Here is a 14,373-nt window from a genome sequence, read left to right as displayed (position 1 = left end):
CGTTCGCGCTTCGTGCTTCAATACACGATTCTTCAAAGTTTTAATGTATCCCCCTCTCTCTCTCCCGCGCGGTCCCTTTCAAACGCAATATACACGCTTGCTTCGATCAAAGACAACAAACACCGCGCAACGAGTGTAACACTGAACCAGGTGTTGGCTTACCCTTGTAAATGTTAAAAAAAAACAAAACACACGCTTGTGTCCCCTCGTGAGTAAGGGTAGTAAGGGTGTCAACCGCATGTAATGGTATGCTGCGCATTGTGTCGGTAGGGCCCACAAAACAAAACTATAAGCAAAAAAAAAAACTGACTCCCGCACTCAGTCTCAGGTTCTACAAGGGAGCTCGGTCTGATAGAAACGTGATAACACCCCCGATTTTTGTGTGAACAAATGATTGCTGCACTGGTAGAGATGGGTCGAAGCGCACAATAAACAGGCTTGGAAATCCCGTAGTATCAAACACACACACACACACTCACACAGAGTGTCTAGCACAGCGCGAGAACCCGTCACACGTCCATCAGTCCGTTAGCGTACTTTCCACGCCTTTGCCCCCGCTGGGATCGTTTCCGTTTTCTCGTGCTCGTGCCAAGCATTACGGGACCACCACCTCGGGTGATGAAAAAAACACGAACGAACAGCCCATCTCAAATGGCTGCCCTGCTGTGGTCACGTAATCGTCGCTTCGAAATCCGGTAGTTCTCCCACCTTTAACGACGGTGATGACGAAGGAACTCCTGAAGTGTGACTTCCTGCTTACGGACACCGGTGCCCGGTGCGTCCGGTGACCGAACAAGCTCGGCCAAGTAAGAAATGGCTAGTAAGAAACTGGTTCGCAAATCATCACATTTATAGGTTGCCGTTCCGGCTGGCGAACAGCGCTCTGGTGACTTCCGGCTGACTTCACGGTGTGTTTGTGTTGGCTACCGTGCGTGAAGCAAAGCCGTGCCAGCGTGCCGTGTGCGTGTTTCGTAAGGTGAGAAATTACTCAATCTTGCACATGCCGCAACAGTGGGCTGAACTGTGTCGATTAGAAGAGGGCTTTCTGTACTGGAATTCTTCGGTAGAAATTTGCCATTGTCCATGGGAAAGGCTGCTATGTATTCCAATTATTTCACCGGCACAGAAACACACACACACGTCACAAGAGCTCTTTTGTGCTGCTCTGTTCCTCTGACTGTTGGTAGACGCTATGCTTCTCATTGCCATCATAAATGCAAAAAAGGATATTCCTACACGTGTGCTATCTCGCACTCGACAGCTGGACTAAATTGCAATTGCGGCACTGAATCTCGGCATGCACAAAACACCCTCCTCAAGTCTATTTTTACCTTCAATGGTAGTTTCATTTCATTGGAACAGCATTCCTTTCCAGCACTCCAACACTACAAAAGCGGTACTGCAATAATCACAATACAGTGTTGGAGCTTCGACCGCTTCCTGTATTAGATAATCTGCACCGCATAACAGTTCACTGTGCAACGGGCAATTTTCACCACCGTCGGATTGGATTCTACTCCGTTCCCGCACTGTGTGCAATTTGTTCGGTAACGCTCATATATACTGTGTATGATGGAATAATGGGAAAGGAAATACGCCGCCAGCAGAAGAAAAGCAGAGCAAGTAAATCGTAACACCAGGGAATAAATACGGAAACCATACGGAAATGCCAATTAGGCATAGGCAAATGGTTGTGAAACACAACCTGGTGGCTGGTGCTGTGGATGTATTGGCGTTCGTGGCGATCTAGTTTCTTTTTTGTACCATTCTACACAGCTTTTCCCTTGTATTCCTCTTCAAAACCCCTAACCCAATGCCAGGCAGCAGGAGTAACGGCAACATTATCGTACAACGACGGCGAATGTCTGCTCGCTTTTACTGCAACTGAGGGAAAAGGAAATGTAAATGAAAGGACTACGCTTTCTCTACACTTTGTCTAGCTTTTACCCTTTTCAAATAGCATTTTTGCATTAGGTTGTGGCTTGACAGCTTCTGGGCATGATCGTTAAGCGGGGAGAGGTCGTTATGTAAATCTTGCTGGTGGAAGCTAAGTTCTGCTCTTTTTATGCATTTTTTTTAAGCATTTGGGAGATATTCTTTGATACTGAAAGGTTAAACATTTACACTGTAAAGTCATTTCACTCTTCTTGCAGTTCATTTTACATTCGACCTTAATATTCGCACGGCGAAATGCATAGCCAATTGAACCGGGGGCAGTCACTGACACGCATTGACGAACGTCAATTGAAGGAAATTGACGTTCAATTGATCGTCTGTCTCTCCCTGTCTCTCTATCTGTCTCCATTGATGGAATGTGTTCGGCTTCCCATAACTACCCACAGTGCAAGTTAGACGGGCCTTTCCGATCGGCGGCAAAAGATCTTAAACCGCAATTAATCAACGATACACGACGGCCACTTGATACGGCCGATGCATTTTGCTAATTCATCGCAACACAACCAAAACACATAACAACAAAGCAACGGCGCAGCAGGAACATTCACAACAAATAACTGTTGCTTTGGCATCGGTTTTGGCAACATTTGTTTGTAAACTATTGGGACACATACACCTACAGTGGCATGGTATGTGCCGTACGGTAAAGCGTTGTGCCGGCTTCTTGAAATGCGCGACCATGCGTCTCCATTTGTTGGGTTGCCAATGGTTGCCCTGGTACTAGGACAGCATAATACCCTTACCGTACGTGAGGTTTTAGCGAGGAAATCGGTTATTGATTTTTTCTGGTCGCTTTTTGCATTGCAATGGCACACGGTAAGTTGCTTTGCCGCGTGTTCAGATGTAGGTCATATGAAATTCGGTTTTAGTATGCCGGGATGATGGTACAATTGCTCACGTTTCCGGGGAGAAGGAGGTTACAGGTAATGGTTGTACTACAGGATATTGAAGCGTGTAACGGTTGCGAAGGTATGGGAGATCGAAATACGAGTACATTATCGTTCCATTTTTTCTTATGAATAATTTTCTTTATTATTACTATCTGAAAACTCTAGATTTTTTTTTTATTTTGCAGAATGTATGCAAGGCCTACAGAAATGATACAAATATTACGTTGCTGAAGTGAGCCATTTAAACCTTCCGTTGAAGATCCGGTTCAAGAACAATACGAGCATTGCTAACCTGTGAAATTTGAGCTTTGCAGCTGAGTTCCTAAGTTAGGGAGCAACATGATAATGTACACCCTAGAATACACTGATGTCATGATGATGATGATGATGATGATGTGTGACATATGACATGGTCGATTGTCTTCTAGTTAAAATGTGGTTTAAGCAGCATCAATCTTTCCGCTATAGATGGCCTTATTTCGTGCCATGTTGCGTGTTCTTGGGCTATGTCTGTGGGATGAAAGTCAATCTACAGTGAATCCCTGGTACCAAAGAAAAAAGACAAATGAAACCTGACAGAGAGGATATAGAAATTCTCATGTTCTTGTTCTGATTATATACCAAAACTCTCCCTAGAGACGCTTTCGTTTCGATTGTCGCAAACTATATAGAACAATTTTATCATAAAAACTGATATTCGTACAGAAACGTGTAGAGTTGCAGATAAGCATGATCAATTGCTTCCTATATGAACTTCAAGCTGGTATCAAATCGTACCAAGATTGGGGCGTTTCACGATACTAGCCAGCTTTTCAATATGAAGTTTGATACTTGGCGGCTGAAATCCATACATTCTATACAAAACCATACACGAAACTATCCTGCGAATATCAGCCTAGATTATTTCAGCCACAAAGCAAGAACAAGATTCGAGTACCTGCTCGAAAAAATGTCAAAACAAGGTCGTGTTTTCATTAATCCCAAGGTGCATTAAAGAGATCAGATGGTGAAATCTAGAATCAAAGTGTATGTAGACCAGGTGGTTTTTTAACCAAATTTGAACATCTCTTTTTGGCAGTACGGGGGAAAACGTTTGCTCAAACAGACTTTCTGGTAACTTGACGAGTACACAAAACACTCTTAAACCCTTCATTCAGAAGCAGAAGCGATAAAAATTATACTCACTTTGATAGCTGCTCGAAAACTGCTATTCAATGCAAACAGCTGACAGGCTGAAATTTAAGCCTACGGTCTTTAAAGGGAAACGGGCACATTTTTGAAATATGACAGTTTTTTTTTATTTATTTATTATTTAGAATCTTGCGTAGGTTGGATGGGACACTTGTGTATATAATATAACCTTAATTTATTTACAAACTTAGCTACTTAGCAAACTTAGTTGATAGTGCTGAACGAGAAAACGAATAACACTTAGTTTTAAACTGGTTTAAAGTAATTTTATTATAATTTATGTTAGTAAAAAAATCTTTGGTATTTCTTGATGGATTTATTATTTTTCTTCTAAATATGATTAAACCATATATTACCATGTTTTAACTTTACATTATGCGTAATATGCGATTGTGAGAAGAGGCGGAAACACATGTTCTGCCAATAGGAATATATGGATTTCTTATTAAGTTTTTAAATGAATCTTTGTCATCTGTCTCGTATGCACTATAGCAAAACGAATCACAAACACATCTATTATAGGCATTAGTGAGGACCTATAAGATCTTCAACCAATTCACTTTAATGCCACACCAATCACTTAAAGCATAACCCTTACAGTGTTCTCCCATAACAAAAAATGTGCCCACTATTTCGCATTTTAACGTACGCCGCATATCATTCCTTATCGTCACCGGCACAACAACAATCTCAACCACAACCGTGCAAAACCTTACTACCCTCGATACCACTTAACAGCTTGATTTATTAGCACAATCATGTCCAATTACTCAGGCTGCCTTACCCGATTTCATAGAATATCGCATCCCATCGTACGTTCAGCGCCACACTTCAGTACCTTTCAGCACCGCCCGAGAAGCAAATCACTGGCACGACATGATGTCACGGCTCTTCATTCCGTGTGCACCGTCCAGTGTGGTGTGTGTGTCTGTGTGTGTGCAGGGGAAAAATGTTTATTATTCTTTGACTGGTCAGGTTGGCGGGCGTTAAAACCACTGCGTATCGTTGAGGAAGCGCACATCGTTGCGTTTGTTTAGTTAGTCACGGTTGTCTATTTTAGAGTTTCGATTTTTGGTTCAATTTTTTTTCCATTGCTTGGCGTGAAGGCGTTCCAGTGCGCTAGAGAGGAAACACACCTTTCAGAGTACAACGTGTATCGTACACATACCGTGGTTTTGCGTATGATGTTTGAAGTTGAAAGAGTGAATGTGTAGAAGTCATTCGTTCGGTGCGTGTTCCATTTTTGTTTCTTCATATCAGATAGCGATGTTTATCTAAAGTGGATTTAAAATCAATACCACTTGAACTTCGATTCAATGCTTAGTATCAGGAGTTGGTACCATCCTTATTCGATTTCCCACAAAAACACACAAAATACAGCAAAACGAACGCTCCGTTACGTTCCAGTTTTACCCGCCCAGAATCTGAAATCAACGAGCTAATAATTGGGGCAAACGAAGTGCTCCATTTTAAACCATTTTTTTCCAAAAGGAAGAACATACATCCGGAACCTTGAAGTGAAATCAGGAAAATCGTAGAGCAAACAGCACGTACCAACGTCCAGCAGGAAACAGACACGCGTATTTTTATGAACCCTGGTTGTGTACATTTCCAATGATTCTAACGATATCAGAGAATCGATTTGGATCTGATCGTTGTTTACGATTTATTTTTATATCCTCACTGTTGCTGTTCCTTACTGTGTTCGATGGTGCGCAATGTGTAGTGGAAGCGATGAAGTCAGCTTCAAGCTGGATTAAATTCATTATCAAAATCAAGCGTTTCGATTACCCGCTGGAAGTGGTTTGTTATTAGAGATTCAATCTTATCTACTTATGGGTTGGGTGTTTGATCATCATAAAATGAATATTCAAATCTGGCTGCCAACAATGAGCACGATCGTTTTACAATGTGCATCGCGTAAGAATGACGCACGGAATAACGCATCCCTTCACCTTCAAAGCGTGTGCTGTAGAGGTGCGATAAGTTTCCTTGCAAGGCGTTTGTGTGTTTTGATGCCCTCACTTTCTCACTCCTCCTCTCTGCTCCACTTTAAATGCATCTCCAAGTGAGATAAAATCCGTTCACTCATTAGCTGTTGTTTATTCATCTGCCTGCGAGGGTTGTGATTTTGCATAGCGCTTCGCTCAACAGCCGCAAGGTGTTGATGTTCTATTTATTTTATTTTAATCCGCCAATCTCTTGATTGTCTTTGGGAAGTTTGGTTATAGTTTTTGCATACAAAGATTTTGCAATTTTAGAAGAAGTGACACACAGATTGGGAAGAAAACGTGAACACATTTAATGGCCTAGCTTAGTTTCAATGATGATATCGTATTGTATTGTATATTTTCGTATCGAGATAATGAAAGTATTCTAGACATTTTGCTCATTTACTCTATGACTTTACACACTTTACTCTATAAAATCGACAAATGATCTAGTTCGATATGTTAACTTTAAAAAGTACCAGGCATCTCCACTCATTTCATTCCATTCTGCTTACTTCTGAATTTTGTATGGCGTTCCAGACTAAGGCACCATTCTTTCCTTCATGGAACCATGCACACAATATATCTGAAATGAAAAGTACAGCTTTACAATTAAAAAGGGATTTAAAACAACAGTGGAACCCCTCATAACGACTTTCATTCGTTCCAAAGACTCACTTGTTGTGCGAAAAACTCGTTATGCGGGAGGCTCTTTGTCATACAATTTATATGAAAAGTAAAATAATTGGTTTCAGGTCAAGCAAAGCGCAGGTATATTGGGATTATATGCATCAAAACCGCACGGAACACCTCCAACTGGCGACAGTAATGCATTGGCCAATTCTTGGTATCGAAACTCTCACCTTCACGAGCAAGTAGATCAATAATGCATGCAAGTCTCCAACATTGGCAAGAGCCGAGGAGAGCCTCCAATATTGTCGAATAAGAAGGAAGGAAATGGAGCAATTAAACTGACGACATTACCTAACTTACCCAATTGACATTTTTGAGCACGAATAACCGGGAATTCGAGCAAAGTCCCTTAAACTGGAGCTTTAAACTTCCATCTAGAGCTTTAAACTGAATTTAGAAAAGGTCCTTTGAAATCAACTGTGATGCGGCTTTTTCGTTGCTTTCTTATAGATTCGCTCGGAAATGACGTTTCCTATCGTTATGGTTGGTCATGTACTCATTTTATACTTAAATAATACAACATTTTTATAAAATAATGTCACACAAAATCAGCTTTTATTTTTCATCAAAAACCAAAGCTATGAATGTGAAATGAGCTCGAGGGCATCGTCCATCGATAGAAGAAAGTCTAATTTACGAAGACACCAAATTTTGGCGCTTTCAACACACTCGATCACACACAAATCCACAATTTCAGGCGTATCGAGTACTAATCGAGCAGATATGAAAAAACAATTTCGAGCAAATGTCTATTAGGTACTCGACATGTCGATAAGGGCAGAAAAACTCTCAGCTTCGCTATATGATCTGAAAAGAGTTACCTGGACGTGGAGTGGTCGCGCTCACTGCCTGCCCCGGCTTTTTGCGATTTTTCTATGACCTCGTGAGTTTTGGACTAGCAGTGGGCGTTAATGTACCATCTCCCTTTTCCACTTTTCCTCTACATTTATACACTGCTCCCTTTTGGAAATAGCTTGATATTTAACGATTCTTAGAATTGAAACTCGCGAAATCGTTATGGTTTCTTTTCGGGAACAAACATGAAATTGCTCGTTATGCGAGATTTTACTCTTCAAGAGAGGTATTTGTAGAGCATTTAGATTTGCTCGTTATGCGAAAAACTTGTTATAGAGGGACACTCGTTATGAGAGGTTCCACTGTATTGTTTTAAATTTTTTATAACTCTGTTAGATTTCAGTGTCCGGATTTGAAAGATCTTGTTTGAAAATGAGCCTTTTTGGAATCCTATTAACCTAATGCGTTTGGTGATAACACGAGCTAGTTTTTGAATCCATATAAGTTTCTAGAAAATATTGTTTAAAAATCTCTTTAAAATGCAGGTGTCTAAAATCAAATGAAATGTTCTGTATATATACACTAACATAACATCTTTTAACGTTAAGAAATAAACCTGCTATCTACAACGGTTCAACACAGATAGCACATTTCATACCGAGCCGGGAAACATTTTCCTCGGGCAAAGTTAATTATTGTGTTTACTACTTTATTATCTTACACAAACTTCCACCAACGCTGCCATATGGTTTATGAACATATTTTATAACAGTCCACGAGTCATGGAATTCATTTTTTGCCTCAAATTACCAGCAAGCTGTTTCTCGAAACGCGATCCACATCCGACCCAATTTATGGTACAATATTTTTGTTTCTCCCCCAACATTTCAATGAAACACATTTTCATTTCGCCGCATCCATATGGTCCATATTAATCGACTGTTCAGCTCGTTCGGCTCGTTCTGCGTAAAGTTTACATCAGTTTCTGCAACAGTTTTTTTTCTTTTCGCCTTGCTTTTTACGATGTCAGGGTGCTCAATTTCACCGTCATCTCGCGTACCATTTAGATCTAAAATATTCATACCGCGCTCTGTCATCCGCCTAATTCGTCTTCCATCTGAACGCTTTACACCAAACCGATTGCACTTTTGCTACGCTAGCCCTTCTAATTCCTTATGGTGTTTGTTCGTACTTTCGCTACTTACAGATGGTCAACCACTCGTGCAAAGTGTATTCATCGATCCGTGGTGTTGTAGAGCGAGTGCTTCACAGGCAAAAAAGAACTACGAGTGCCCGAGGAAGTGTGATGGGGAGGATAGCTGAGCTAACTACTGAACGGACTCGTTTTTTAATTCTTTTTTGCAGTACAAAATTACAAGTGAAAAGAAAAATATAAAAAGGAGAGAGTGTGCGAGAGATAGTGAAACAAAAAAGAAAGATAGGTTAAGTGTTTTCCGTCAAGGGGTTTAAACCCCATTCCACAAGTCAGGATTAGCGGTGAACCTCCCCGTTTTTAAGCGGGGATTTCCCTGAGACAGCAAAATCATCTTGGAAAACAATACCTCGAGGTTAAGAACAAAAAACCCAAAACCGGGTACAACATCGAGTGCCTCTCTGTCTAGTGAGACAGGGTCGGAACACGTAGTAGATACACACAAATACACAGCCCGGCTACACAATGGGTGACAGCACGATTGGATCGGTTAGCTTTCTGCATCTCGGGGACATTGTGTCCCTGTACTCGGAAGGAAGTGTGTCCGGGTTTCTCAGTACCCTCGGGTAAGTAAAGTCGCTATTGTCCTTCCGTGGTTCGATTGATTATCTTTTCGTGTTTGTTTCTCGACTCCCCCTGACAGCCTTGTCGATGATCGTGTGGTCGTGTGTCCCGGGGCAGGCGATCTGAACGAACCGCCGGAAAAGTTCCGCGACTGTCTGATCAAAATCTGCCCCATGAACCGGTACTCCGCCCAGAAGCAGTTCTGGAAGGCGGCCAAACAAAGCACGACAACGAACACCGATACGAGCCTGCTCAAGCGGTTGCACGTAAGTAGGGGATTTGCATTGTTTTTTTTTTTTTTATTAATTATAGGAGAGTGTAACTCAGCGATTAGAAATGCAGAGATCAGATAATTTCTTATAGTTAGATTTGATTTTAAATTTATAAAATTGTAAACTTCTTAAAATTTTTGTAGTTTATCACCATTTTCGCGCAAGAATAACTGGGCGGCTCCATATGGGTTGATCCCGGTGAAACAAACTATGCTAACGAATTTCTAACTTGCTATTTTGCAATTCTAATTTGTGGACCGATTTTAAAGTATTTCCAGTGATCCTGTTGCTTCAATGTGTTCTTGTTAATTATGATTGTCGTTATCGTTAGCTTTGGGGGTTAAACGGCCCATTGATCCGTTGTCGGAAGTCCCAGCATCGACAGGTTCATATGAAAATCAATTCTCATTCTGATACTAGAGATGCATCATGCATCATCATAGGTCTTTAATTGCTTTGCCAATTGGTGAAAGACTTCATTAGAGTCCGAATGTCAATAAATTTGCAAAACACTGGCTAAAGAGCTTGTTAACTGCTAGATAAAGAGCGTTTCTCGAGTCCGCACGTACAACTGTTGCAAAATGATAGTCAGTTGATCTTACTGATGAAACAAGTGCACTGGAATGAATGAATTTATAATGGTTTTAATGATCATCATGCCATGACAGACCGTTGACAGTGACGAAAGCATCCTCACGAATTAAAGTCAATACAAATCTGCTCTCACTGTCTCATTACAGTTTGGCCTTTTTAAGGAAATAACAGAATTTGGTAACTTTTTGACAACTTTTCCCTGTTGCTGCTCCAATCTATGCATTAACAAATTAGTTGTTTGAGAAAAACATTTCGAACAAAACGAAGAACAAGTGTTTTGTTATTCAATTGCTGTACAATCTTCAACTCACACGACTTAACAACATGTCCGTCGTGGGTTCAAGCCATTTATCGATCGGTCCCCATCGTTACTCGAACTTGACTATCAGGCTTGGTACCTGAATAAGTTTCGAAAGCCTTTAGAGGGCCGGCATGCGCCAAATAGAAGACTAATATGAATCAATAATTGTTCGGTATTATATGCAACGAAGAATTCGAAGAGTCCAAACAATCCTATCTTAAAATAATGAGTTTTGTTCATATTTTGACCCATAAAGTTTGAGTTCAGATTTCTTAGATACTGTTCAGATATTTCCAATGAATTTGGATTGGGTTCAACACCCCCGTGGCTATATAAAAGCTCTGTGACAACTTCCAAAAATCTTGCCGAAAAACTTCTAAAGGCGATGCTTGACTTCTAATCGTGTCCAAGTCAAGTCGTCTCCAATGGAGAAAATGAACAGTTAAAAGTTCCAACTTGATGTTGATGATTGCTGACTTTTTCCTTTTCAATGTCCAAGTTTGCCCGCTGCTATAAGACCAAGGATTGTGTGTTTGGTGTTTGTCCTTCTTGGTGTGGCATTCAATAGAAAGTTTTCCATCCCCCCTCCCCCTTCCCCAACACTAATTTTGGGTATAATTTTCCCCTAGAGTACCATTTGTACGTCGGTCACACTCACCCAATACGTGACAGTTGAAGAGTTTTACAGCTCCCCCCCCCAAAGGAGACTTTCATTAATTTGTTCCTCCCAATTTCCCTCTTTCTCCCAAACAAAAAAAAAACCCTCCACAGCACGCTGCCGAAATAGAGAAGAAACAGAATGAGTCGGAAAACAAGAAGCTGCTCGGCACGGTCGTCCAGTACGGCAGCGTCGTCCAGCTGTTGCATCTCAAATCGAACAAGTACGTCACGGTCAACATCCGGCTGCCGGCACTGCTCGAGAAGAACGCGATGCGCGTGTACCTGGACGCGAACGGCAACGAGGGCTCCTGGTTCTACATCATGCCGTTCTACAAGCTCCGCTCGGCCGGAGACAATGTGGTCGTCAGCGATAAGGTCATCCTGAAGCCGGTCAATGCAAACCGGCAAAATCTGCACGTAGCCGTCACGTACGAGCTGCCGGACAACCCAGGCAGCAAGGAGGTGAACGTACTGAACTCGTCCACCTCCTGGAAGATAACGCTGTTCATGGAGCAGCGCGAAAACCAGGAGGACGTGCTGAAGGGTGGCGACGTGGTGCGGCTGTTTCACGCCGAGCAGGAAAAGTTCCTCACGATGGACGAGTACAAGAAGCAGCAGCACGTGTTTCTCCGCACCACCGGGCGAAGCAGTGCGACGGCCGCCACCAGCAGCAAGGCGCTGTGGGAGGTGGAGGTCGTCCAGCACGACAGCTGTCGGGGTGGAGCGGGACACTGGAATTCGCTGTTCCGGTTCAAGCATCTAGCGACCGGGTACTATCTGGCGGCGGAAATCGATGAAGACATCTCGCGGACGGAAAAGTCGAGCAGTTCGAGCCACCCGCAGGGAGGGGATTCGTTCCGTCTCGTGCCGGTACCACATTCGAGCGATATTGCGTCAGTGTTTGAGCTCGACTCGACAACCATCACCCGTCCGGAAGGGCTTGTCCCACAGTCGAGCTACGTGCGGTTGCGGCATCTCTGCTCCAGCACCTGGGTGCATGCGACCTCCGTGCCGATCGATATCGACGACGACAAGCCCGTCATGTCGAAGGTGGGCTGTTCGGCGATCAAGGAAGACAAGGAAGCGTTTCAGCTCATCCCGGTATCGCCGGTCGAGGTGCGTGACCTAGACTTTGCCAACGACGCGTGCAAGCTGCTACTGGCGATGAGTACCAAGCTCGAGAATGGCACGATATCGTCCAACGAGCGCCGTTCGCTGATCGCCCTACTCCAAGACATTGTGTTCTTCATCGCGGGGCAGGAGAACGATCAGAACAAATCGGACGCACTGGATCTAACGATCAACAACCCGAACCGCGACCGGCAGAAGCTGCTGCGCGAGCAGTACATCCTGAAGCAGCTGTTCAAGATCCTGCAGGGCCCGTTCCAGGAGACGAAGAACAACGACGGCCCGTTCCTGAAGATCGATGAGCTGGGCGATCCGAAAAATGCACCGTTCAAGAACATCTTCCGGCTGTGCTACCGGATACTGAAGCTGAGTCAGCAGGACTACCGCAAAAACCAGGAGTACATTGCGAAACACTTCGGGCTGATGCAGAAACAGATCGGGTACGACATACTGGCGGAGGATACGATCACCGCTCTGCTGCACAACAATCGGAAGTTGCTGGAGAAGCACATTACGGCGGCGGAGATCGAAACTTTTGTGGGATTGGTACGGAAGAACATGCAGAGCTGGCAGTCCCGCTTTCTGGACTATCTGTCCGATCTGTGCGTGTCGAACAAGAAGGCGATCGCGGTCACGCAGGAGCTGATATGTAAGAGTGTGCTGAGCTCGAAGAATGCGGACATACTGATCGAAACGTTTCTGCGCGAGGTGGACGATGATCCGCTCGGGTATTTGAGTGAGCTGGAGCGAGGCAATCGGGAGTTTACCGAGATACGGGAGGTGGATGAATCGAGCTCGGGTGTGGAGGGTGATTCGAAGGGCACCACGAACGGGAAGCGAAAGCTGGACGAGAAGAAGCGCTACGAGGTGGTGCTGATGTGGACGAATCGAACGGTAAGTTTAGGGTATTGACTGGAGGAGATAATACTCGCTCTTTTCTGTGATTTGAATCTTAGTATATGAGTGGTTATAGAGATTTAGAGAGAGTTGAACCCAAAAAGAGTGAGTTATTTAAACTTTGATGCTAGACTCTTGATGCTGATTTGAATTCTTACAGCTTCCAACAACTCACTCACTCACTCTTACTCACTGCGTACTCTAGTAGACAGTCATTAAACCGTGCCAATTCTGCATCTCCATTCTAGCAATCAAAATCCATGAGCCGGCTGGCCCAAGGGCTCAAGATCGGGCGTGCAGTGGATACGGCCATCCTCGACTACTACCGGCACCAGCTAAACCTGTTCTCGAACATGTGCCTCAACCGGCAGTACCTCGCACTGAACAACCTTTCGCCGCATCTCGACATCGATCTGATACTGCGCTGCATGTCGGACAAGACGGTGCCGTACGATTTGCGTGCGTCATTCTGCCGCCTGATGCTGCACCTGCACGTCGACCGCGACCCACAGGAACCGGTAACGCCGGTCAAGTATGCGCGTCTCTGGTCCGAAATACCAACGGTCATGTCAATCAACGAGTAAGTGAGGCGCGGGTGTACGCGATTACCGTGAGATATCCGGGTTCAGTAATGTATCTCTCTCTCTATCTCTCTCTCGCGCGCGCTCTGTCTGTAGTTACGACATCGAGAAGCAGCTGGACAGCAACAAGGAAGCGGTACGGGCCCGGTTCAACAAAACGATCGCGTTCGTGGAAGACTACCTGTGCAATCACGTCGTCTCGAAGATGTGGTTCGCCGACCAGGACCAAAACAAGCTCACGTTCGAGGTGGTGAAGCTGGCGCGCGATCTCATCTACTTCGGGTTTTACAGCTTTAGCGATCTGCTGCGGCTGACCAAAACGCTGCTCAACATACTGGACTGCGTGTCGAGCAGTGAGGCGGACGGGACGGGCCTCCCGACTGGCCATATCGATTGTAAGTGTCGCGGGCGACTGTTATTCTATTCTTAACGTTTCTTCTTTCAACATTAACCGTTTGTTAAGTTAACTTTAAGTCTTAATGTTAGTAGTAGAGGGAGCATTTCGATGGAATGTTTTTTTTCTAACTTTATGTCTTCGGGACGGAACTCGTGATTTTCCGTTTCTTTTATGCGCGCTACCTTTACAACTAAATGTCTAAACTACTAACTACGAGCCACGTTCGAAACCTGTTCCTGTCCATTGCACG

At 43.8% G+C, this 14,373-nt stretch overlaps 2 protein-coding genes across 5 annotated transcripts in view; one reads left to right on the top strand and one right to left on the bottom strand.

Annotated features, from left to right (window-relative positions):
* LOC120953004 (uncharacterized) overlaps positions 1-14,373 on the bottom strand; it is a 218,831-nt gene that overhangs the window by 23,398 nt on the left and 181,060 nt on the right. The window lies entirely within an intron of this gene.
* LOC120947347 (inositol 1,4,5-trisphosphate receptor) overlaps positions 1-14,373 on the top strand; it is a 41,954-nt gene that overhangs the window by 14,319 nt on the left and 13,262 nt on the right. For all 4 annotated transcript variants that reach the window (XM_049607032.1, XM_049607031.1, XM_049607030.1 and 1 more), the window contains exons 2-6: positions 8,882-9,295; positions 9,373-9,559; positions 11,232-13,142; positions 13,394-13,725; positions 13,823-14,121. In XM_049607032.1, coding sequence (XP_049462989.1) covers positions 9,195-9,295; positions 9,373-9,559; positions 11,232-13,142; positions 13,394-13,725; positions 13,823-14,121 — 2,830 coding nt within the window. In that variant the 5' untranslated portion in view covers positions 8,882-9,194. The remainder of the gene's footprint in view (positions 1-8,881; positions 9,296-9,372; positions 9,560-11,231; positions 13,143-13,393; positions 13,726-13,822; positions 14,122-14,373) is intronic.

This window comes from Anopheles coluzzii, chromosome 2, assembly GCF_943734685.1.
Source record: "Anopheles coluzzii chromosome 2, AcolN3, whole genome shotgun sequence".
NCBI classification, from domain to species: domain Eukaryota; kingdom Metazoa; phylum Arthropoda; class Insecta; order Diptera; family Culicidae; genus Anopheles; species Anopheles coluzzii.
This window is presented reverse-complemented; position numbering and strand designations above follow the sequence as displayed.